Source organism: Malania oleifera, chromosome 4 (assembly GCF_029873635.1).
Source record: "Malania oleifera isolate guangnan ecotype guangnan chromosome 4, ASM2987363v1, whole genome shotgun sequence".
NCBI lineage: Eukaryota > Viridiplantae > Streptophyta > Magnoliopsida > Santalales > Ximeniaceae > Malania > Malania oleifera.
Genome location: NC_080420.1, coordinates 94,121,285 through 94,147,347, shown reverse-complemented (window position 1 = coordinate 94,147,347; position 26,063 = coordinate 94,121,285). Strand labels below are relative to the sequence as shown.

Sequence of the window (26,063 nt, the reverse complement as noted above, 5' to 3'; positions counted from 1 at the left end):
TGATAAAAGCCCTATATTAATAGATTTTATTTCTCAATATGAAGCACAATTGAAATTTCCAGCACCCTTCCAAAACTTAGAATTTAAATAAACTTTCAATTAATGAGTCTTGGGTGTTAATCAATCAATGTACTCCCTTATGGTTTCCGCAATAAGTATTGATCAACTAACGTACTCCCTTTTAGTTTCCGCAATCTCAAAGTCAAATTAATTTTCAGTTTATTTAATATCCAATCAAAGTAGTTTATATGAGCAAAAATTAAAATCCAACCATGCATTTAATATGAGCAGAAAATTAAATGAGAGTAGGGAAGAGAGTGACACCACAAGTTTTATGAGGTTCGGCCATACCCGCCTACGCCCTTGCCTTAGGAAACATGCCTAAGGATTCCATTATACCACTCCTTTATGGGTAGGAGCAACCTTACACATAACTTTACGGGCAAAAGCAACCTTTTATAATTCCTACTTCAAGTAGGGTGGAGCCTCCTCTCTAAGCGATACCTCACGCTCGGTACAACGATTCAACAATCCTAAACTGTCAAAAAAAATGAGAAACAAATTTGGTGTACAAAGACACTCTCTTCAAGAGCAGATTAGTACAATTTATAGCACAATATACTTCATCAATTAATCAATATAAATAGATGAAGCTCAAGAATATATCACCGAGGTTCTTTAGTTTTGAAAAATCTCAGTTTAAGCACACGAACATCAAGCTTTAATTCAACAAATTCATAGCAATAGCTTTTCAGTAAAGTATGCTCAGCAAGAACTCTTTGAATGTGGAAGAATTTGAACAATAGGTGATTTCTTAATTGTTGGTGTATAAAATCCTTAGGTTAAGTATGTATTTGTAGAGTTGAAAAACATATTTTTGTGTTGCCCAAGTTGCTTGAAGTATTCCTCAAGTTTTCACAAAATTTGGTGGCTAAGAAATCACTTTTGGAAAGTTTATGTTATTTTTAAAATTTGAATTTTCGAAGAGTCAGTCGCTTGGATATGAAGAGTCAATCGCTTAGGTCCTCTCAGGTTTTCCAAAAATCATTCTATCTACATGTCAGTCGCTTGGGTCAACATTGTCAGACATTTGACAGCTTTGACCACCCTTCAGTATTTTCGTTATAACTTTTTCTATACAATTCCAAATTAGATGTTCTTGGTATCAACATAAAGTTAAGAGAAAATCTCACAATTTCATATTGAACATTGTTTAAGATAAGGAATTTGATAGAGAAAAATGCTCATCAATGCAGATGTAGAAAAAAGAATAGAATTTGAAAAATCTTGTTTTGGTGTTTTTCATTCCAAAAATAATTTTAACTTTTTTGAAATAACTTTTGACCTTATAAAAATATTTTTCAAGTATTTTAAAAGGTATCTAAGTCTAAAAAATTAACCTAAGAGTTTCATGTATCCATGTTGAAATCGCTTGAAGTACTTACATGAGCCTTCTTAAGACTTATACATTCTAAGCACTTAAGTCTTCATGATTTTCCATCTCTTGAGTCTATCTTGACTTCCAACTTCAATTTACTTTAAGTTTCATCAAATCATCTTTGAAACTATGCTTTAATAGTATAAGTTTTATGAGATCTTCTTTCTTTGGAGTATAAGCTTTCAATAATCTTTGTGTGCACTTGACCTTGTATTCACATACTCGAGTATTGAAATATCATCACTTAACTAAATATGTTAAGTTCATCTAATTTGTTATCATTAAAATAAGATTTTAAGTCTTGTAAGCCCAACATTGACATACTCATTTTAGTCATTTCAAATATTTCAAGCAAATTATAGCTTTTTTGCCGAACACTCAACAATAAATTTTTTTTTCAATAGCTCCTTTTCACATAAGGGTCAAACAACTTCTATAGCTATTTGGAGAACTACTTTCCATTAGCTCCTTTTAAAAAATTCCATTTAAAAAGTCACAGGGAGGCTAAACAAAGTCTTAGTCTCAAAAGTAAGATTTCAATACAACTGAAATTTCTATGAAACTTATCATAGGATAGGGCAATGTGTAAAAATTCTTTATTTTCAATAATACTAATATTTCTATCATGTAAAAATTCTTTATTTTCAATCAACTTGTAGCTTATTTACCAAACACTCGATACTAATTTTTTCTTTTCAATAGCTCCCTTTTCACAAAAGGGCCAATTGTAGCCAAAATTTTTTTTGGGAGAATTTATATCAATCACAACTTCGATCACCTACCAAGAATGAAAGAAAAATGCCTTCAAGAACCCAAAATATAGTCTGGGGGACCACTATGATGCCTAAGTAATGTAATCTAGAAGGATTATAAGATCACAATAGTAAATGAGTGAGTAATAAGAATGAGATGAGATGCATTACCTTCCTTATGGGGTTCTCTTTATAGGCATTTTAGATACCTCCTTATCGATTTTCCTACTAATGGATATTTATTTGGGTTGCAGGAGTTACACTTTGGCTATGGATATGTTACTAGGGAGTAAAGATTGATGTGCTAACCTCTTACCTTAATTAATGGATGTTACCTCCTTTTTATTGATCCCTTGATGTCTTTTCATTTTTTGGTTTTACTTAAGTTAATTCCTAATTTAATGCCAGGGCCTCTTTTAGGTTATATTAATTACTCCCCCACTGTCAAGTCTTAGAGTTGCCTTTTTGGCTTAATAGTATATTGTATTTACTATAAGTCCTTTTTATTATCATGAGATTCATATTAAGTCATTAGATGGACATCTTTGGGTTTCATGAGCGGTGGTTATTAGATAAGCCAATACTCTACCAAGAAGTACTCATTTCTTGTTGCCTCATGATTGGTGCTCATCAGATGAGTCTATACTTTGCCAAGTAGTGTTCGTATCTTGCTGTCTCATGAGTGGTGCTGATCATATGGGTATTTTTGGGTCTCATGAGTGATGCTCATTAGATGGACCAATTTTTGTCGACATGTGCCCATCTCTTACTACCTCATGAGCACTACATTTTTGGGCCTCATGGGTGGTGCTCACCAGATGGGCTAAATTTTTGCCGAACAGTGCCCATCTTTTGTTGCCTTATGAGAAGTATTCATCAAATAGGCATTTTTGGGCCTCATGAGTGGTGCTCATCAGATGAGCCAAATTTTTTTTATTGGGTAGTACTTGTCTCTTGTTGCCTCATAAGCGATGCTCATCAAATGATCAAATTTTCATTCTGTAGTGTTTGTCTCTTATTGCCCCATAGACGGTGCTCATTAGATGGACATTTTTGGATCTTATGAGTGGTACTCATTAAATGGACTAATTTTTTTTGAGTAGCGCATGTCTCTTATTGTCTTATGAGCGGCACTCATTAGATAGACATTTTTGGGTCGCATGAATGGTGCTTATTAGATGGGTCAATTTTTTTTTCTGAATAATGCCTGTCTCTTATTGCCTTATAAGTGATGCTCATCATATGAGTATTTTTGGGTCTCATGAGCGATGCTCATTAGATAGGTCATATCTTGGTGAGTAGAATCCGCTTTATGGGTAGATTTTCCCAACATGATTTGCATCTCATAAAGCCTCATGGTCCATGTCACCTCTTTCTCGCTTATAAATAGTCTCCTTCCCCTTATGTTATTCTCCACACTTGGAAAGGAAGTCTTTACTATAGGTACGTTTCCTTACTCCTCCCTTAATGATTTCATCAGTGTCTTTGGTATGTTGTTTCTTCAAATATGATCTACTTCCTTTTGTGGTGATAACCTTCTCCAAATTGATATATTTTTGGGTTCACACCATTAGTTTTTTCATGTCAACTACGAGTTCTTCCTTATGAAATTCAGAAAGTCACAAGGTTGTAAAGTTGTTGTCAAGGCGACCACTGTTACTCCATGGTCTAAGTTTCTAACCTCTCGAGTTGCACTAATAAAACAACACATGAACTCTTTCAACATATCTTCTTTTTCTTGAACATGACTCATCAGGTGAGTTGAAGTTTTTGCCATTTCTCAGTTACTGATGAAATGTCCTAAAAGTTGTTGCTCCATCTTAGGAAAAGAGACAACCAAGCCAAGCTTCAATATCTGGTACCATGCCCCAGCATTCTCCTTCAAGGTTGCCGTAAATGCTCGACACATAATGGAATCAGGTGCACCTTGCAATTGTATTAGCATTTTGAAGGTGTTAAGGTGGTCTAAGAGATCTGACGATCCATCATATCCGTTTATGTTAGGTATCTTTAATTTATTGGGTAGAAGGATCTCCATTATTTCCATGGTAAAAGGGGGATAAGACGATCTAACTGAGGTTTCCCTTATTGAGGGGTGACTATGAACATATTTTACTAACTTTTCTAGTTGATCAATTTTCTTGATTTTTTCTTCAAATTCGTGGGACCATTATTGTTCGTTAAAGCCAATATTGTTGTCGCCTTCTACTTTTTTTGTAGGATCTGAAATTTTCAAGACTACTTCATGTGGTATTATTGCTTTACCTTTAGATGTCATTTTTGCTTGAACAACCACTAGGCCATCTTCTACATGATCTTTTTTTGTTGTAAAATCTTGCTAAACATGTATTCCACAATCCTTTGAAAGATTAAAAATTGATCTAAAAGAGACACAATTTGTGGCGAATTGTCTAGTGGTAGGTAGTGAACCAACTAGAGTGATTGATCTCTAATAACGAGTTCAGAGTTGGAATTACATGATGCAACCATGACTGAATTTTAAAAAGAAAATTTTCCAAATTGCTCACAGATGGCGCTAACTATTGCTATCAAAATATGTTCCGGAGAATTTAGATCAATCACGACTTCCTTTATATTGATTTCTCGATATTTTTTTTTAAATTTTTTGGTCTTACATAAGTTAATACTGATTTCAATGTTAGGATTTCTTTTAGGTTATATCAAGTTCAAATAACTTTTATAATTATTTGAAAAGCTCCTTTTCATCCTCTCCTTTTAAAAATTTCCTTTTAAAAAGTCACGAATAGGTTAAACTAAATCTTAATCTAAAAAACTAGAATCCAATACAACTGAAATTTCTATAAAACTTATTATAGGAGAGGACAATGAGTGATACTTATCCTCTGTAAAGATTTTTATTTTTAATAATACTAATATTTTTGTCATGTCTTATTTCTATACCCTAATAAATGTGAGATTTCATTTTGACGATGTTGAAAATGCCACGGACCAAACGCTGCATTAAATTTATAAACTATGACATTCTTCACCGAAACGATACCGTCTTGGAGGGCTTGGCTCGAGACGGCGGCGTTTTGAGCTGTCGAAATGTGCGACTCTCCTCTTCCCCAGTCACTTGTCTGAGCTTTCTCTCTCCCGGTTCTCTCTCTGCGGCGGTTCCCGTCTTCCTTGGAACGTCAGCGTTTCATTGCTCCCTGAAAAAGCTTTTGGGTAAGCTCAAATCCCTCTCTTGCTCTGCTAATCTGTGTTTTATTTAACGATAACTTCATTAATCTTTCTGGGTTTCTATGAATGGGTTCTTCCTGCTAGTGCTTACAATTGTGTGTGCGCTTGTGTAGAAGAGGATCATCATGACTTGAAAAATGAGAAAAAAGATGAAAGCACCGAATTAGTGGAGGATTTAAACTAATGTTGAACTTTTCAATGTTGAACAGAAATATTGGCTACAAAAAAGCATTAGTTCAATGAAGGCTCTTGTATATAAGATTGATAAACTTTCCTCTGATTTAGGATTATGTTTTTGGAGCCTTTGCAGGTTGAAACTAGCTTGGACACCAATGCTATTTAGCAGTAACTAAAAATGTATTATTGCAAGTAAAAATGTCCCAATAATCAGAACTCAAAGCTGCATTTCACCTTATTACAAGTTATTAAATGGGCACAATGTGTATAATTTGTTTTATTTAATTTTTTGTACGGCTAACTAGTACTTATTTTTGGGTAAATTACACCACAAGTTCTGAAGTTTGATTGTATTGCACATTTGCACTTCACCCCATGAAGTTTGCATTGCGACAGTTTGTTCCTTAGAAGTTTAAATTTTAACTTTGACAAACAGGGACCTGAATTAGCTCAAATATGAAAAATTTAAGGATCAAATTGTCAAATTCAAGATTCAGGAATAAAGTGCAATCTGGTCAAACTTCAAGGAGTTGTGGTGTTATTTACCCTTTAGTTTTTATTTTTTATTTATTTTTATAATTGAATTCTTTTTCTATGTCTACCAGTGATAGTTTAAGATTTTAAGAAGTAAACATCAAAGTAAGAGTTATGTTTAGTTATTTAGTTATTTGATAGTTACAGATTTTTATGTGTTTGATATAAGTAGATATGGATGAGTTATAAGATGCATAGTATTTTCTTACATTGTGATTAGTTTTTTTTTTTTTTTAATTAAAAAATAAAAAGTGGACACCAAAGTGGGGTAATCCCCTTTATATATGTATAGATGATAAGTGTCATGGACTTGTACTGTGGGCCTGTGTAGAAATTGAAATGGTGCTTGTTTCAAGGCCGAGAGGGATTAGATTTAGATTTGGGGATGGTGTGTGGAGAATGGTTTGCGCTTTCAGTGTTAGATGATGTGCAGGGCTAGCATTAGGTGGAATGTGGTTGCAGAGTGGGCATGTGACCTCTATTCTAGAATAGAATTAGGTGATTAGGAGATGAATAAGTTTCCTAATAATGAAGATGTCTGGGATTGGAAGCCTACTCCTGTACTACATATATGTTCCTATTTTCATTGAATAGCCTTGGTTGCAATGGTGAGAGTGTATCGACCAGGTGTTCATAAAGTTTTATGATGTAAGATGCCTAGGAAAATGCTGACTAAGCAGTCATTTAGTTCTGTCCAAGTGATTATTGAGGTGACCAAGGGTGTCCTAAAATGAGCTTTTTACGAATTTTCCAGATAATAAATTGCAGTGGAATCTTTGGTTTGATTTTGCTTGAACCTTTTTGATTTAAAAATGTTGCTAAATGTATGCCTCCTTTTTTTCCCTTGAGCTCCAGTTTTATGGATATTTATTGATTGCAAGATAAGTATTAAAATTTAAGAAATATCAAGTTACTTGTGATCTACTTTCCTGTGGAATTTTGGTCTAAATAATTGTGAATAATTTCTACTGAAAGCATTGTGTGCTACAGTTCAATGGAAGGTGGACTGTGCCCTCTCTGATTGTGATTTTTCTTGCTCAGTTTGATTCATCTTAAGCCGAGTTTTGTGTTATCTGTACAAACTCACGGGGTTTTATGATTCTGTTCTTAGATGGTGAGTCTTTGGACTGTTTAAGTAACAACTTGCCTTAACAAATTGATTGCAGATCAAAGTATTGAGGGGACAGTAGATTTTTGTGGATCTTTTAGTTTTATATATTTTATTAGTCACCTTTAATAATCCCATCTGTCCCCTGTCTTCCAAATCTGGAATGCTGAATTGTGAAAGATGGTGGTTAGCTAACATACTCTCCCAATTGGATGAATTGTGCCAGGAAGAACTCAGTACCCAAGCTACTTAGTTCTCCACAAGAATGAGTCAAGCTCACATGCGAGCTACTCATACTTGACTCAATCTGTAGCTTGGTTTGGCTCGACTCTATTTGAGTTTGAGTTACTTGAGTAGCTTGACGAGCTCTACTCAAGTTTGAGTTTGTTCTACTCACATGCTTAATTGAGCTTAGTTGAGCTGTTGTTATTTTAATATTTTTAACGTTGTACAAGTGATATATTATTTATTTTGTACATAAATTATATATTGATTTGTTTTATATTATATACATATATTTAGTATTATTTTATAAGTGAACCGAGCTTAATAGATTCAAGCTCAAGTTTTAAGAACCCGCATTTTAGACAAGTTTGTGTTAAGCAATTAGAACTTGATTGAGTTTTGTCAAGTTTCGAGTTTAAAATTTCGAGTTGTGTTGAGTTTGAGCATCCATTGCTGAATCAACTTGACTTGAGTACACCCCTAGGAAGACGACAAGGAATACTCAACTGGGAAATTAACTTTTATTCTAACTTACTATGTTAAACTACATTTAGAAACCAAATAAAATTTTCTAGTGTTTTTCCTTCTATTAAGTTTATCCATGAACTGGTGGTTTAAAGAACTGATGAAGGCATGAAGCTGGGTCATATGTTTTCTATGCCTGTATGGGTTTAGAAAAATGAGTAATGGAAGATCTGGTGTGTCATATGCAGTTTCTGCAAAGCTTTCAAAGCTTGATTCGATGGGTTTCATTGGGCCGACCTTAGGCCAGCTCAACTGTCAGGCATGTGCCTTAGGAAACATTGGTCGCTGATTTAATCCCTTTCAGTATTCTTGGTTCTTTGTTTGTGTGGGATGGGTGGGCCATGGTGTTTACTGGTCCATTTTTATGGGCTGGGTTCCCCGTGCAATTTTTTTTTTCTTTTTTAAAAAAGAAAAAAACATAGATGTGTTGGACTGTTCTTGTACCTGAATTAGTTTGTGTTAGTTTATCAAATTACAGTCCTTTAATAATCCCAGAATTTTGAGTTTGAATTATGGGATAAAATTGACGAAACTGCAGAAAAAGCATTGGTACCAGTGCTCAAAAATTGTTAATGGGGTTCATGTATGATAAAATCATGTCAAAATTATAAACTGTAATAAATAATGTGCTTTGGTCATTGTGAGAATAAACTGACAAGGGGAACAATAAAAAATCCAATTAACCCATGTCATTTCAGCTTATTAGATCATTGAAAGGGAGTTATTGAATTTAGTATTTTTGTTGAAAAAAATTTTATAATTTAAGTATTTATATCTTGATACTGTATGAAAGCTTCTATTTGCATCTTGCGAATGGAGAATTAAATTGAGGCTCAGTGGCATAGGATTCCAATTGTAGTTATTATAAAATACAGAATTATGGCTTTCAATTTTTATAAAGCTTGTGAAGCTTAACTTCAATGGATTTGGTTGGTACAAGTTAGTTCATGGAAGATTTCTAGTCCATTAATTTTCATATAATTTTTTGATATTTTAGGAACATATATGACTTATAATGGAATTTTGGGAAATAATACAAAAGCATTGGTACCACGTAGGCCAAGCATTGCTAATGGGTGGAGTAAAATCATGTGAAATTTAGGAAGTATGGTAGATTATGTGCCCTGGTCCTTGTGAGGATATATTGACAGAAAAGAATCAAAACGGCCACACTTTATTTAATCAGTTTTCCTAAGAATGTTGGATTTTAGTATTTATATCTCTTAATAGTGTACTTGAAAACTTGTATATGCATCTTGTAAGCAGAAAATTAACGCCCAATGACAAATGGGTCCTGCCATAGAGATTAGAGTGGGTATATATTGATTGATACCTTGATACACTCAATGGGGGACCATGTGCATAACACAGTGGATAAGTGATAATCTTAAATATGATTTTGGTTGAGAACATCTTTTTAATATTGTACAATGGGGGACCATTTTCACTTAAGAAAAAATGTTTTTTTTTTTTTTTTTCTGAATGTCAGATTCGACTCATATAGAAGGATATTTTGTCAAATTCTGTTTTGATGCAGAAAATGAGCTTTGACATATCAGAAACTCTGTTTCTGAGCCTTAGAGACAAGAAAGAAGCTGAAAGAATGAGAAAAAAATGAGTAAGTGATCCTTCTCTGCCAACTGCCTGGCGTAACATCCCATAAGGAATGTTGCAGATCTTGTAACAGTAAAGGGATGTTATGGTGCATAACTGACAGTTACCCCATGAATCCCAGCACCTTTGTTAAATTGGCCCATAGTGATCTCGGTCACCTCCATTACCATAAATGCAGGGGCTGTTAGGGCAGTTATATTCCAATTTTTTTGCCATGTCTAAAGTCTAAACTCAACCCTTCAGCATCCACTCCTGTCCCTGCTGCCTCCCAGACATTAGAAATCCTGCTGTCAGTTTGTTCTCTTTGCTGTATCATTTGCTACTCTCCCTGTTCCCTGCAGGTTCTGTATTAATAACTCATCATCCTCAAATTCTTAAGAGGATAGGGTGTCGTCCTCCTTGTTGTCACAGCTGGAAGATAGCTTCTCAAAACTGGCCGACACTATCACGATAGCTGCTCAAAACTGGCTGACACTATCACCTGTTTTCCTTTGTTTGTTGTTTCTGACGCCCTAACAGCGATACACACCCCCAAAATCCTTTGCAGAGCTTGCTTTGGAGTCCATCATACCCCTCATTTTACTTCTGTGTGACGCCTTGCTCTTCAAATCCTTGTGAATCACATATGCCTCCCTTAGCTGCTGCTGAAACTTCAAGCACTGCTGTTTTCCTGGGTTCTGATTTTTCAGGGTTGCCATGTGTATTCCCCTGAGCCCCTGGATCTTTGTGAGCTCAAGTAAAATGGACCTGTGAAGATGAAGGCTCTAGCTTTTGAGTTACAATTGTGAAGTCCTTAGGCCCACCAAAACTGGATCCTTTGGGGCCTCCAAAATGGGGTTTTGGGCCTCGTGTGCGAATCTCTTGAAAGGGCCAATGCTCATGTCATTGGGATGAGCAAAACTGCAAAATGGGCTGTGAATGAGTTGCCTATTTTATTTCCTTTCGGTTGACGCCCATAATTGGGCAAAGAATTCAAAATGCATCTTGATGAGGGAAAAATTGACCTTTGTCCCATGGACTAGTGAGGGACTCCAAAGGGTATCCTAATTTCATGAATACCATTTAATAGAGCTCATTATGGGGGGAGTAACCTCCCTATCAATATCTGACATTACAAAGGTGTAACTGCCCTTATAACGCGAAGGGTCACTCAGTAATATAAGTATTTTCTATAGAAGAAATACCTATTCAATGTCTAAGGGATGTTAGGAAGAGATGTTTGATTAGGGATGTTTTGCTTAGGAACTCTTTTGATGTTTTATTGATCTAAGAGATTAAGCTTGATTTAGTTGATCAAGAGGTTGTTTGAAGGGGTTTTGGGAAGGGCATTGTAAGGATTGGGTTTTTGTACCCTCTTAGGAGTCAGTAGGTGGCATTCTTGTGTTGCAGGATACTCATTTAATTACTAGAATGGATTGTCTAGTGTGTGTGTGTGTGTGTGTGTGTTTTTTTTTTCTCTCCCTTTTTTGTCTTGTTAGAAGTGAGAGATTAGGGTCAATGGTGCGTTTCTTTGATGTATGATCCTTCTAGACCTGCTCTTAGGGGCTTTTTTGGGACTAGTATTATTTTGTTTCAAGATTTTGCTTCCCTAAGTGGATTGTGGGTGGTGATTTAAATCTGTTGAGATTTCCTTGAGAGAAGAAGAGGGGAGTTAGGGTTACTACAACTAAGCAGAAGTTTGATTTGTTTATTAGTGAGTGTGGATTGAGGGATCTTCCTTTGGGTAGTGCTAATTTTTTGTGGTCAGTGGGTGGAGCTAGGGCAGTGGCTAGTGGAATTGGTCGGTTCTTGTTTTTTAGGATGTTGGAGGATGAGTTCCTTAATCTTTCCCAAGTCTTTTACCTAGATCCACCTCTAATCACTTTTCTATCTTATTGTAATCAAGGAAGGTTTCTTGGTTTCCTACTCCCCTCAAGTTTGAAAACATGTGGTTGGATTATGGTTCTGTTTGAAACATGTGGTCGGATTATGGTTCTTTGCAGCCTTTTTTGAGGGATTCTTGTGGAAAGGGTTGGGAAGGGTTTGGATTTATGAAGCAATTGAAGAGGTTGAAAGAAAAATTGAAAGAGTGAAATAGGTAGATGTTTGGAGATATTTTGTTTAGAAATATTTCTATTTTAGAAGAGTTGGATGAGTTAAAAAGGAAGAAGTTGTTACTATCTTAGGGGAGGAGGAGTTGAGAAGGGTTTCATTGAAGAATGAATTGGAAGAGGTGATTTTTTAAGGAAATGAAAAGTTGGATGTAGAAGACGAAGTTTAAAAGATAAGAGATGGTGGTTATAATTCTAGATTTTTCCATAAGATAGTAAGTGGGAAAATGAAGAAGAATTTGATTAGGGAGTTGGGGGTGCATAGGGGGGATCATTGTTTTAAATTGTAGTAGTGGGTAGCGTAATGTAATGGTAATAGGTGTAGGGGAAGTGGGAGTAGTGGATGTTACATAATGGGAAGCGGGTGTAATAATCGTGAATTTTTTTCAAGCGCACACAACCTTATGCATATTAGTGTATTTGCATGTTTTAAGTTTTTTACCCTTCTTAGAAAGAGTTTTAGTGTATTTTGGATCCTTTAGTTCAACTAAGTTTTTTTCGTTAGGGCAAAAAATTTACATTTGTTTTTATGCACCATTGACAATAAATTATGTGTGAGTGCGTGTATTTATACTTTTTCATTATTCTTCTGTGTGATAAATTAATCAGTAAAATAAAATACATTATACACTATTAATCTATTAAACTCGTAAGACATATGAATAAGACAAATATATAATAACTAGAAAAGGAAAGAAGTTTGAAATTCAAGAATATAGAACATGAGTATCAAATTGCTATTATTATAAAAGTAAAATATTTTCTTAACAAATTAGTATTGTCTAACTGTTAACTAATGCATCTCTTGTGAGTATTTAAAAAAGTATTAAATTTTGTACCATTATCATTCTTATTATAATCTTTTTCCCCCTCTCTCCATTGTATATTGAGAATGGTTTATGAAAAGGAGGAAAAAACAGAAGTGAGAAGAAAAAGTAAAAAAATAAAATATTTATTTTTTCTTGTAACAGTCCTGTAGTGGTTACGTAACGGTCGTAGAGGCCTTTATGTAACGGTCACAATGTGTAACGACTACTACGGGCGTGATTTTTCTTCGCACTGATTTTGCAGTTTGTAACGGTATCGGGAACCCAACAAAACATAACTTAATGGCTGCGACAGTTATTTAACTATGGGGGGGACATTATTTTGGATACTAAAAGGATTGCTTCAAGACAACTAATTTTTATTATGGTTTGTTTTCTAAGGAGGATGAGAGTAGACTGATGCTGGAATGCTAGAGTGGGATCCTTTATTTGATGATAAGACAGCTTGGTTAGAGAGACCTTTTGAGGAAGAGGAAGAGAGGTCTATTGGCATTGGGATGGAGACGGATAAAGCTCCAGGGCCAGATGGTTTCAATTTGGCTTTCTTTCAAGATTGTTGGACGGTGGTTAGGGATGAATTGCTGAAGGTTTTTAATGAATTTTACCAGAATGGAATTTAAGCAAGAGTATTAATTCTACCTTTATAACTTTGGTGCTGAAGAAAAATGTCTATTAAGACATCTAATTGTAGACCTATTAATCTAGTATCCAGTGTTTATAAAAAAAAATCACTAAGGTACTAGCTAAAATATTACTAAGGCGTCAAGTGCATTTGTTGGGAAGGGGGAGAGATTGATTGTGGATGCCAATGAAGTTGTTGAGGACATTTAGAGGAGAAAAAAGAAGGGGCTCGTTTTTAAGCTGGACTTCAAAAAAGCATATGATGGAGTGAGTTGGAGCTTCTTGGATAAGATTTTCGTGAGGAAGGGATTTGAAGAGAGATGGCATAGTTGGATGAAAGGCTGCATGTCTAATGTGAATTGTTTGTTGTTAGTGAATGGTGAACCTAAATCCTGGTTTAGGGTTAAGAGGGGGATTAGACAAGGGATCCTCTCTCCCCATTTTGTTTTGAATAGGATGGTTGATAGGGCCGTGGATAGAGGTTTAGTGAAAGGACAAAGAGTGGGGAGGGAGGAGGTAATGGTTTTGCACCTTTAGTTTGCTGGCGGTACTATCTTTTTCTTATCATAGGCCTTCTTTTTTGAATATTTTGGGGCTTCTCCATATTTAAAGGTTTTTGGGGCTTAAGATTAATATAGGGAAAGGCTATATCTCGACAATTAATGTGCTTGTTGGGTATGTTAGGTATTATGGAGATAATTTAGGATAATTAGGCTGTAAATAATTTAGTTTAAATATTTTAGTTTATATTTAGATTGTATATAGCATAAAATTAGGCTGTAAAGAATGCTGAAAATTGGACAACAACTACGTAAATCTCTTCTATATATAATGAAAGCAAATCCGATGGAAAGGGCATTCAGACCAAAATTAACATGGTATTAGAGCCCTCTTCTGATTCCCTTGTTTTGGTCTTAATCACTGGGTGCGATTCTCCTCGCTGTTCTTGACAAAAAAAAAAAAAAAAAACTCTCGGTTTCAGCAAGTTTTTTCTTGCTTTTCGTGGGCGTCAGCCTTCTATGTGGTGTCCACTTTGGTGGTTTTGAGTTTTGTTGGGCTCTGCTGGAATTTTTTTAGCTGCGCACGCTTTCCTTGGTTGGGGGCTACTCATCTCGGTGTTTTTCTCATGGTGGCTGGGCATCTTTGTGGCTGTCGGCAGTTTCTGTGGTGGTTAGCAGCTTCGACTCCTCCTGGTGTGATCGACTAAGGTGCTGTGTTTCTTCCTCTACTGTGTCGTTTTTCACACAGGGCAGGTATTTCGAGTTAGGCTTCCTTGTTTGATCTGGGCCTTCCGTGTTTGATTTGGGCTTTTTATTTTTGCTAGGCTTTTGTAATCTGGTTGTGTCTGTGGACCTCTTATTATTTGGATTTGGACCTGATTTGAGTTAGGCTTGCCATTTATTTGGTCGCCTGCTTGGGCTTGTTTTTTTAGTGCCTTTCATCATGTCTATTGAAAAGACTATTGTTCGATTTACTAGAAAGAATTTCCCGACGTGGGAATTCCAATTTATGATATTCTTGAAAGGGAACGAATTATCAAATCATATTGATAGTTCTGTTCAAAAGTTCCCACTGATGAAAGGAATTTGCACACTGGGAGGTCAAGGATGCTAAGGTGATCTCTTGGCTGTTGGGGACAATTGAGTCTCACCTTGTGACCAATCTTCGCTGTTTTACTACGGCTCAGGCTATGTGGGATTATCTCCACTGTATTTACCACCAAGATCACAGTGCTCAGAAGTTCCAATTGGAGTTGGAAATTAGTAATTACAGTCAAGGTAATTTACCTATTGAACAATTTTATTCTAGTTTTATTAATCTTTGGAGTGAATATTTTGCTATTGTTCATGCTAAGGTTTCCCCTACGGCACTTGCGGCTCTTCAAGCGGTTCATGCTGAGAGTCAACGCAATTAGTTTTTTGATGAAACTTCGACCTGAATTTGAGCTTGTTCGAGTCAGTTTATTGAACAATAATCCCGTTTCTTCTTTAAATATTTGTTTGGGAGATTTATTGTGTGATGAACAGCGGGTATCCACTCAGATGGGTTTGGCTTCTGAGAAGGTATTTATCTGAAGCTGTGAATGTAGCATATGCATCACAAGGGAGAGGGAGGAACAAGTTGCAGTGTTTCAATTGCAAGGAGTTTGGTCATATTGCTCGCAACTGTCCTAAGAAAGTTTGTAACTACTACAAGAAAGAAGGCCATATCATCAAAGACCGTCGAGTGCGGCCTCAAAATTGCCTTCAGGCTGCTGTTCTTCTTCTTCTTCTTCTTCACCAGCAATGGTCCAATAAATGATTGTGTTTGCTTTTACGACCTTAGGCTTGCAAGGTACGACTACTAACTCAACTTCTTGGATTGTTGATTTGGGTGCTTCTAATCATATGACTAGTAATATGATGGGTTTCCATGGTGTTTGTAAGTATAGAGGCACGCAAAATATTCAGATGGCTAATGGTAGTCCTAAAGTGGAACGTTTATTTCCTTTACAGTTTTCTATTCCTAATGTTGTTTCTCTTGCTTGTACGGCTACTGCCAATAATAATGAAGTCTGGCATAAGAAATTGGGTTATCCTAATTCTGTTGTCTTGGCTCATTTTATGAAACATGGTTTTTGGGGCAATAAAGATTCCTTTTCTTCTTCTCCTGTATTTTTTGATTGTGCTACTTGCCGTCTTGATAAAAGTAAAACTTTACCTTTTCCTGTGCATGGTAGTCGTGCTTCTAATTGCTTTGAGATTTTGCATACTGATGTTTGGGGTGTGAGTGGTCAGTATTGTTATTTGGTGACGTTTGTTGATGATTATAGTCGATTCACTTGGATATATTTTCTCTGCTCTAAAGCTAACGTGTTTTCTGTCTTTTAAAAATTTCTTGCGTTTGTCAAGACACAGTTCAGTGCTTATATAAAAAATTTACGTTTCAACTCGGGGGGGAGTACATGTCTCATTCTTTTTAGACTTTTCTTCAGAAAAAGGGAATCATTTTTCAGCGTTCTTGTCCTTATACCCCTGAACAAAATGGAGCCGTTGAGTGTAAGTGTCATATCTTAGATGTTGTTCGTATTTTGTTGATTGATTCTTCTATACCTTCTAGGTTCTGGGTAGAAGCTTTATCTACTGCTGTCTATTTGAACAATTGTTTGCATATTGCCACTCTAAATTATGATTCTCCCTATTTTCGATTATTTGGCATATCTCTTGAGTATAAATCCTTTTATACTTTTTGGTGTGTTTATTTTGTTCATGTACCACCTGTTGAGCGTCACAAGCTTGTTGGCCAGTCTATCACGTGTGCCTTTATGGGATATAGTCCTACTCAGAAAGGATTTGTTTGTTATGATGCTCGTGCAAACAAATTCTGGATCTCCTGGAATGTGATTTTCTTTCAAAATCAATATTTCTTTCAGTCTCAGGTTATTTATGATACTCCTATTACTCTTCTTCCCGCTTTTGATGATGTGTCTTCTTCTATTGAGCGATTTAAACTAGGTGTGGTGTATCATCGATGTCCTCATTCTTCAACGCCCCATTCTAGACACTTATCCATCATCTGATTCTGCGGTTCCTCGGCGCTCCACCTGGGTTACACATCCACCGGATCGGTATGGTTTTCCTCATACCTCACTTACTGCCACTCTCGACACTGTTTCCGTTCCTTACTTATATACTCAAGCAGCCACCCAAGCATGTTGGCAGCAAGCCATGCAAGAAGAAATCCAAGCTCTTATAGATAATCACACTTGGGATCTTGTGACTTCTCCCTTTGGTGTCAAACCTATTGGTTGTAAATGGGTGTATTCAGTCAATTTTCAGTCTGATGGGTCACTAGACAGATATAAGGCCCGTCTTGTGGCTCTTGGGAACCGACAGGAGTATGGTATTGATTATGAAGAGACCTTTGGACTTGTTGCCAAAATGACTACTGTGTGGACTATCTTGGCACTTGTTGCGTCACAGGGGTGGTCTCTCCAGCAGATGGATGTGAAGAATGCTTTTCTACATAGGGATTTGAAGGAAGAAATCTATGTCTCCACCTCCTGGCATGTTTGCTACACCTTCCTCAAAGGTTTGTCGGCTATGTCAATCCTTGTATGGACTGAAACAGGCTTTGCGTGCATGGTTTCATAAATTTCGCTCTACCCTGCTTGGCCTTGAGGTGCAGCTTACTCCAACTGGTATGTTGTTACACCAGCACAAATACACGCAAGAAGTGATTTCATTGGTTGGTCTCAAATCGGGTAACTTTGTTCTTAGTCCCTTGGAGGTAAATCTTAAGCTTATTTTGGAGGAAGGCGAGCTTCTATCAGATCCATCCTTGTATTGGCAACTTGTTGGGAGTTTGAACTACTTAATGATTACTCATCTTGATATTTATTTTGCTCTGCAGCAAGTCGGTCAATTTATGCAGGCTCCCTGACATCTTCATTTAGCTGCTGTCAACCACATTATTCAATATCTAAAGGGCACCTCTACACACGGGTTGTTCTTTCCTAAGGAATCTTCCTTACAATTTGTGGGGTATAGTGATGCTTATTAGGCCGGATTTGCGGATACTCGTCGCTCTGTTACTGGCTGGTGCATGTTCTTAGGCAATGCACTCCTTTCTTGGAAGAGTAAGAAGCAAGACAGAGTTTCCAAGTCCTCCATTGAGTCTGAGTATTGTGCTATGTCTTCCGCATGCTCTGAGATCACATGGCTTCGTGGGTTATTGGGTGAACTTGGTTTTTCTCATCTTCATTCCACTCCTCTTCGTGCTGATAATACCAATGCTATTTAGATCGCCGCTAATCCTGTCTTCCATGAGCGTACAAAACATATCGAAGTCGATTGCCATTCCATACGTGAATCCTTTGACAAACAAGTGATTACTCTTCCTCACATTTCCACCGAGCGTCAAACTACAGACGTATTCACTAAAGCTCTTTCTCAGCACCGACATCAGTTCTTGGTTGAAAAATTGATGCTTCTTGATCTACCAACATCAATTTGAGGGGGATGTTATGGACCCTGCATACGCGGTAGCTTTGTGCACCGGGCTGCCCTTATTTAGATTGTATATAGCAGAAAATTAGGCTGTAATTAATGCTGAAAATCTGGCAGCATTTAGGTGCTGAAAATGTGCTGAGAATCGGGCAACAACTATTTAAACCTTTTCTATATATAATGAAAGCAAACCCAATGGAAAGGGCATTCAGACCAAAATTAACATTAGGGAGTTGTCCTCGGAGTAGGTTGTGATGTGTTGGATTGGCTATTGTCCTATTTAGGGTTTTTTTGGGGGGTAACGCTAGATCTATTAGTTTTTGAGATCTAGTTGGTGAGAGTGTCTAAGTGTTTAGATGGGTGGTAGAATGCTTTTTTTTCTTTGGGAGTAGGATTACTGTTTAGATGCGTGGAAGGGTGCTCTTTATTCTTTTGGAGCAGGATTACTTTCATTCAGGTTTGTCTTGTTAGTATCCTGTTGTTTTTCTTTCTATTTTCGAAATTCCTGCCGGAGTTGGTAGCAAAATTGAGAGAATTATGAGAGACTTCTTGTGGTCAAGGACAAGGGCTTTAGGGGCCATTTGGTGAGATGGGAGGTGGTTGGCATCCTTATCTCATGAATACCATTTAGCAGAGCACATTATGGGGGGAATAACCTCCTCACAAAATATTTGGTGTAACCCCCCTCCCCCACAACAATACACACATAATGCCAAGGTTTTATCAATATGGGCCTATTGGGTATTGACATTTAACCCCTCGGGAAATCCTATGAAAGGTACAATATATGAGATTAAAGGTGTACTCCCAATAGGGTGGGGGGGGGGGGGGTGAATTGGGTTTTTTAAAATTTTCTTCAAAAAACTTTGGTTAAATATTACCCTTTTCAAATTAAATTGCTACAATCACTCACACACAAAAAACCTAGATATACCAATCGAGAATCGAGAATCCTAGATATACCAATCGAGAATCCTAGATATATATATATATGAATGAAATATGAGATAACAATTCAAATCCAAATTTCAAGACTTCAATTAAAATTCAGAATCAGTTTTTCAGCAATGATCGATGATAATCCAAGATACAATTTAAATATGTCAGTCTTAAGTATCTTGCAATTTTTGCCCCAATAGGATAATCAATCACACATGTTTTACCTCAGCTGTATATTCAAAATTTCAGTTTTCAAAGCTTGTCTGAATATTCAATCCAATCCACACAACCAATCTAATTCCTTGATTCAAATACAACTAAAATCAATATTCAACAAATTCTCAATACCCAGCAAGTTTTCAATGATTAAGTAAGCATACACGCAGTTAATACTCTTGCAAGAATGTAAAAAGGTAAGGGAAGAAAAGCTGAACACCAGAATTTTTACAAGGTTCAGCCAGTGGCCTATGTCCTTGCCTCAAGCAACCTGCTGTGAGGATTCCTTTCCACTTCGTTACCAGGTGGAGCAAGCCTCTCTCTGTTTAAGGTGGAGATCCCTCTCTAACGAGAACAACCCTCTCGCTAGGCAACGATTCAACAATCCTGAACTATCAATCAAAAAACAAAACAAGGAACAACTTGGTTCGTACAAAGGAGTACTCTCAGTTGGAGTAGATTTGTACAAGTTAAATTCAGTATATTTCAATCTAAAACAATAAATAAGTTGAAGCTCAGATTAATATCACTAGGGTTCTGATTTAGAATTGAGAAAATCAGTAGAACAGATTAGAATTGCATGAATAAATTCAGCAACAGCGCAACAGTGTTTTCAGAATGCTTTCAGCAATATAACTTTGAAATTATGATTCGTATGTGCTTGATGTTGTTTTATAATATGCGAAAATATCATGTATATATAGAGCAATAAAGTTTATTTCCATTTTCCCTAAGTTTGTTTTCTCTAAGTTTGGAAGCCAAGAAATCAATTTTGAAACTTTATCAGCGCTATTAAAAAGTTAAAACATAGACTTCAGTCGACTAAGGCCCGAGGGTCAGTTGCCTGAGCTTTTTAAATTTAGAGCATTTTAAATGTCTGTGCTGAGTCAGTCGACTGGACTTTAAGAGGTCAGTCGCCTGCTCCTGTTTTGTCTGTTTATTAACAAAGTTAGCAACACATCAGTCGCCTGACGATTAATCACCAGTCGCATGTCCTGCTTGCCACTTTTTTGTTAAAATTTGGTTTCGATACTTAACTTGTAACTTGGAAAAACTTACTTGAGACTTTGAGAAAATGTTTTCCTTGATTTAAAACAGGTCTCTAAGTCAATGATATTTCTTAAGAGCTTCAAACATTAGTATTGAATTTGTGAAGTACTTACATGAGACTCTTAAGATAAAACTATCTAAGCTCTAAGTTTTCATGCTTTAGCTTCCATGCTATGTCCAGCTTTAATCATTTCTTCAATATGCTTTAACTTCATCATTACTCATGACTTTAAGTATAAACTTCATTTAAGCTCGTCAAATACTTGAACTTGATCTTATGAATACTTTTGAGCCTTGACTATACTTAAACAAACATGTTAAGTACCCTTGATTTGTTATCATTAAAACTAGATTTAGCCTTGTTAGGCCAACAATATAGAGGCCATAGGTAATTTGAGTAAATATTTTCTATGCAAGATTTATCCTAATCCCTCACCTTTGATATCAGCTTAAGCCCATGAAGGCCATCAGAGCTCTTCCAAGCTCTCTTTTCCCCTGGTTGTCGGTGATCGCCACCAACCTGTGGATGTGCAGATCAAAGGGTTGATTTTTGATGTTAATATATCCCAATGAGGAAATTGATCTCGCTGGTGAAATCCCTAATTGCTTGCCTTGATCAAAATTTCCACTCTCAAAACCGTTTCTCCCGTTGCTTCCCTTGATGGAATTCTGCCATTGCCGAAGAAATGAAACCTATATTATGAATGCTGATTTCCGGTTACGTACAGTGGGTTTCACACACTCATGGAGCTGCAATATAGGCGTCTTGGCTTAAGTTTGCCCACATGCTTGTCTGTAATGGGGCTGCAGCCCTCTGTGCCACCCATCATCATTCCCAGAAATTTTTTCCAATCTCCCTGCTATCTGAGATGCAAGATAATTTGGACTGCTCTTGGGCTTCTCATGTCCTCTATTAGAAATATTTCATAATTCTTTATGCATATCCATTTGTCAATTTGGAGACAAAATTTTCCATTATTTGTTGAGAAAACCTGTAATGTGCTTTCAAGCAGAGGTATTTGTTTGAATTGACTGGGAATATTTTGAGCTTCTGCACAAATTATATGAGAAATTCATGAGGCAATAATTTCCAATGACTTTTTTAGACATGTGCAAATTATTCTCAAATCTATTTTGTTTTAAAATTTCACGTGAATGGTAAAATCAAACTACTTAGTCCAATTTTAAAAAGTAGAACCAACGCTTCACTTTCTTGATGCGTCATTTCATTTTTTTTTTTCTAATTTAAATACAATATGCAGTGTCGCTCTCCTTTTAATTCTGATTACGTGTTCTAATCTTTTGCATTTAAGTTCCACATAGATATTTTTGTCCAATGTCTGCTTTGTGCAGAGAAAAGCTGACTATTAGATTTTCTTTATATAGTAAGGGAGCAATCTTGTGCATGCTTACTTGACTCAAAAATTGGGTTGTTTCTGTGACTCCAACTGCCACATTTGCAGTGGTACTGTCATTTGAATCAGCTGTGGACATCCTTAGTTACTTCTATGCACTCATTTCCAAGTCTCCATAGTCTCCTTACTTTGTGCTGGACTATCGTTGATGCTTTCCTTGTGTCAACAAGGATGCAAAACCCTTAGCAATTTATAGGAAGTTTAGTAATTGCCCTGCATTTGGTTGGCTCCAAAAAGTTAATCTTGAATCTCGAAGTAATAACTTGCTTCCTCATAGAATGAAATTCTGGAAGAAGTGTTACCTCTTTATTGTTTCCTTGAGTTTTACAGGACTTCTTGTCTTGGTTGCTGGCATGTACAAGTTTAGATTTATGTGTCACTTTGCTTGTGTAATATTATGGATGTGTGTGGCTGGTTGATTTCAGACGCATGGTTCATAAGGTGTTTCCAAGGGAAGAAAGGAGCATATATGTATAACAGGGGCATTTCAATATGGGATGTGCCATTATAACATGAGCATTTCAAAATAGGAGGTGCTATTCATGCTCCAAAAAAAAAAAAGCAGTTGGAAGTTCACCATTTTTTGTTTGCACTCAAATGACAAATTTGCCCCCCCTCTCCTTTATTGCTTTCTCACTTGAAAAGTGAGAATCATGAGGGTAGAATTGTCATCTGATGCATTAAAGGTAGTTGAGTGCCAGTGGCCCTTTTTTTTTTGGAGTACAATAGTGCCTGGCTTTCAAAATCAGTTAATAAATGCTATGAAACTCAAGTATCATTTTACCATTGGGTGGACTGAGAAGGTTAAAATTGAAGAAATAGACAACTCAACCATGCTATCTCCTGGGATTTGGGATTGTTTGATCCTTACATATTTTGACAAATGTTGGAAGTGCATCTCTTTTTTTATTGAGAACTGAAGTAGCCATCAATTTTTCTGAAAAATGCCTATTGTAACATCTTTCGGAATGGTGAGTTTGGCCCTTGTGGGCTTAGAATGGAATCATTGTTCTTCTGGGAATTAGAAAAATTTTGAATTTATGAGCATGGCACTTGAATGCAGCTAACATATGAATTTGATTCTTGTTAGATTTTAGATATGTACCAAAGGGGTTGAGGATAGATTTGGACAAATTCGCAAGACATGCACGGGTGATGGTATGGAGGTATTGTAATAATGTTTTTTCTCCCCTAAATTGTTGTCCTTGTGGTAGGGTTGTCAAATTTCTCATGATGTTTCTCATCAATTAAGAGCACCTAAGGGAGCGTTTGGTTTGCGGATAAAAAATATTCTCAATAAATGACATTTTTATGAGTCTCATTCCTAGAAATGGGATTTCTGTCTTGTGGGATTTTTTTTTTTTTGGTTTGAAATTTGTTAAATTCTCAAGAATATACACAAGGTTCCTATGTCAATGTTTGGTTCAACAAGAGAATGCTGAAAGGATTATACCCTTGGCATTTGTATAACCACTATATGAAGAATGGTTTTATTTTCAATACAAAAACCTTTTAAGAATATGTACTTTCTTAAATTCATGTCCTAAAATTTTTAACAATCATCAATTAAAAAAATTCAACACTTAAATGATCCAATTACTCGAACTAGTTTAGGACAATATGGTGTCTAAATTTTAAGCATTATATTATATTAGTATAACATAATAATGACATTACTTTCAATTTATTAATAAATTATTATTTCAAATACAATAATAGAGTGTAGTATTAGTATACTATAAGGGCATTATTATCCAATATGCTAAACTAGCGAGGGCAGTTTGGTCCAAAAAGTAGGTTTCCCATAGGAATGGGATTCCCATGAAAGTTACTCATGGGGAAGGATGGGCATAGGATGTCTCATTCCTAAGAATGTTAAGATGCTCGTCACATAAGGGCCTGTTGGCTTAAACAAATGTGGGACATATTATTGGGAATCTTGAAAGATGCCGCAAACTAAATGCCCCCCAAATAGTTTTTGAACTCTTCTCCGTTGCTATCATAGAATATGGACATGATTTTTTTGGGCAATTGATAGGGCTGACTGATAATTTTTATATGTCTACATGGAGGGGCTCCTCTCAAATGAAGTTTAGTCTCTTAATTCATGGTCCAATGGTTGCTACGACCCAACCCAAAATTTACGTCATGTTGATGCCACTATGGTCATCAAAATATGACTGAATTGTCGAACTGTCATTCAATACAAAGAAATTAGGGATCAGATGTGTCAAATTGACACTTGCACATTGCAATTTCTCATTTTATTTTAATGTGTTTTTTTTTGACTTCACATACTGTTAAAGTTGCCACTTTTCATTTTTTGTAGTTCATGGTCTGTAGAATGGGTGCAATCATGTTACAACCAACTTTACCAATAATGGAAAATGAAAGATCAGATAGACCATGTGTCACCCTCAAAACTTGTGGATTCCTGATTGGGAACAATGAACCAAATTTCAGTGCCCAAATATTAAAGGTTGGCAGTATGGTTGCATCTTTACCCAGAAAGAGGTACATTCTAATCTCCAAGACTATGAAGATGATTTAGTTGTTTAATACCATTCAGTTGGTACCTTAAGATTAGTTGCTTAATTCTATTTCTGTTTCCACTAGAACCCTTTCTAGTGCTGTTGCTATTATGTCTCGTCATTTTGTTTGCTTGAAATTCAGATCCATTACTTCAATGTGTGGCCCACTGATCCTGATTTGTACTCCACTCTTCTTGTCATCCTTCCCCTAAAAGCAGGGTTGAGGCACACATATGAATGCCCCATCCTTTGTTTGAATATTGTTGTTGCCACTGCCGATGTAAGGAAAAAAACATTTGTTTCGTGAATATGGATGATGTTTCTTGAATATCAACTTATTCAAAGATAGTAAGATGCAAACCTAATTTGTCACCTTCTTATCAAGGTGGTCACCAATAGCCTAAATGAATTAACTTTTTAATTGGTGGTGATGTTTACTAGAGTGGGGTTAAGGAAATGTTGGTTGTTGTTGCTGTATGATGCGGTAAACAACAAGTTAAAAAGAATCATAAGATCTACAACCGCATGCATACTGATCAGCACGTGAAGTTTGTTGCCAGTACCTATCCAATCTAGTGGTTTCTGAACGAAAGCAGAATTTTCAAAAAAGCAGAATTTTCAATGAGGCACTTGAATTGCTTTCTTTATAAACAATAAAATTGTAGCATAAATTGCCAACACCCCCCCCCCCCTCCCCGGCAAAAGAAAATCTCAAAAAAGGAGGAAAAAAAAAAAAAATGGAACCCAGGGGAAGTCTCTTTCCCCTCTCCACACTGGGTGGGTTTAGTTCTTCTCTCGGATTTGAGTTTTTCTGCTTTAATTAGTGTAGTGATGTTAGGAATTTTGACTTTCTTGACTGTTTAGCAGATAATGTACAACTTGGCATACAATTGACAGATTAGATTCCTGTGGTACACTCGACTGCTCTTAAACTATGCCTTCATGTCCATAAGTATCTCTATTTATGTCAGTTGTTGAATGTAAACAGATAAGTCTTGTGAACATATGTTTTGTCCCTCAAACAGTTTCCAGACTCGACAACGTGGGTGGAAAATAAGATTTGCTTTGGACACAAGTGGACTTCCTGATGATGGTGGGCAAGAGAGTCCCAGTGGCAACAGCCTCCTAGGTCTTGGCCAAACTCGACTGGGCAGACTAGTGAGTTCAGGGGCCAGGCAGCTCTTGGGGAAGCTGAATTCAGCTGGAAAGAACTTCCCCACAAAGATATTTCTCGTTTTGCTGGGCTTTTATACAGCAAATGCACTGGCTACTATTCTTGGGCAGACAGGTGACTGGGATGTGCTGGTTGCAGGTGTTGTGGTTGCTGCCATCGAAGGGATTGGTATGCTCATGTACAGAAAGCCCCCCCCTGTACCCACTAGGAGGCTGCAGTCTTTTGTGGGGATGGTCAATTATTGGAAAGCTGGTGTTTGCTTAGGCCTCTTTGTTGATGCTTTCAAGTTAGGGAGTTGAAATTATCCCTATTTTTTTTTTTTGGTATTTTATTTTCAGGTCTTGTTTTCACATGCTAAATGTTCTTCGGAAGAAGAAAAGAGGCATGGGGAGGAGCGGGGAGTGGCCATTCTTTTTGTGCACTAAAATTTTCACATCATGTTGCGGTTCAATTATATCAAGCCTGATGGCCATTCTTTTACATGAAAATTTCAAATTTACTTAAAATTATGAAGCCTAGTCTTCAAAAAAGTTACTGCTAAACTTCACCTGATTCTCTCAAAAGAAATTAAAAAAAACAAAAAGAATCTCGGATCCTCGTTGAATTTCTATGGTACATCTGTAGAATGAAAG

At 36.4% G+C, this 26,063-nt stretch overlaps 1 protein-coding gene across 3 annotated transcripts; it reads left to right on the top strand.

Moving 5' to 3' along the window:
- The first annotated feature begins 5,146 nt into the window (after nucleotides 1–5,146).
- Nucleotides 5,147–25,911, top strand: LOC131154327 (ycf20-like protein). 3 transcript variants are annotated; one of them, XM_058107022.1, is made up of 4 exons: nucleotides 5,147–5,382; nucleotides 22,817–22,892; nucleotides 24,056–24,240; nucleotides 25,283–25,911. In XM_058107022.1, exons 2-4 carry the CDS (start codon nucleotides 22,887–22,889, stop codon nucleotides 25,728–25,730), a joined length of 639 nt encoding a protein of 212 aa, XP_057963005.1. In that variant the 5' UTR covers nucleotides 5,147–5,382; nucleotides 22,817–22,886; the 3' UTR covers nucleotides 25,731–25,911. The 3 variants fall into 3 exon arrangements, with proteins under 3 accessions (XP_057963005.1, XP_057963007.1, XP_057963006.1); XM_058107024.1 differs by having other exon boundaries at nucleotides 5,208–5,382; nucleotides 22,824–22,892; XM_058107023.1 differs by lacking the exon at nucleotides 5,147–5,382 and adding an exon at nucleotides 15,430–15,452.
- Nucleotides 25,912–26,063: the final 152 nt, after the last annotated feature.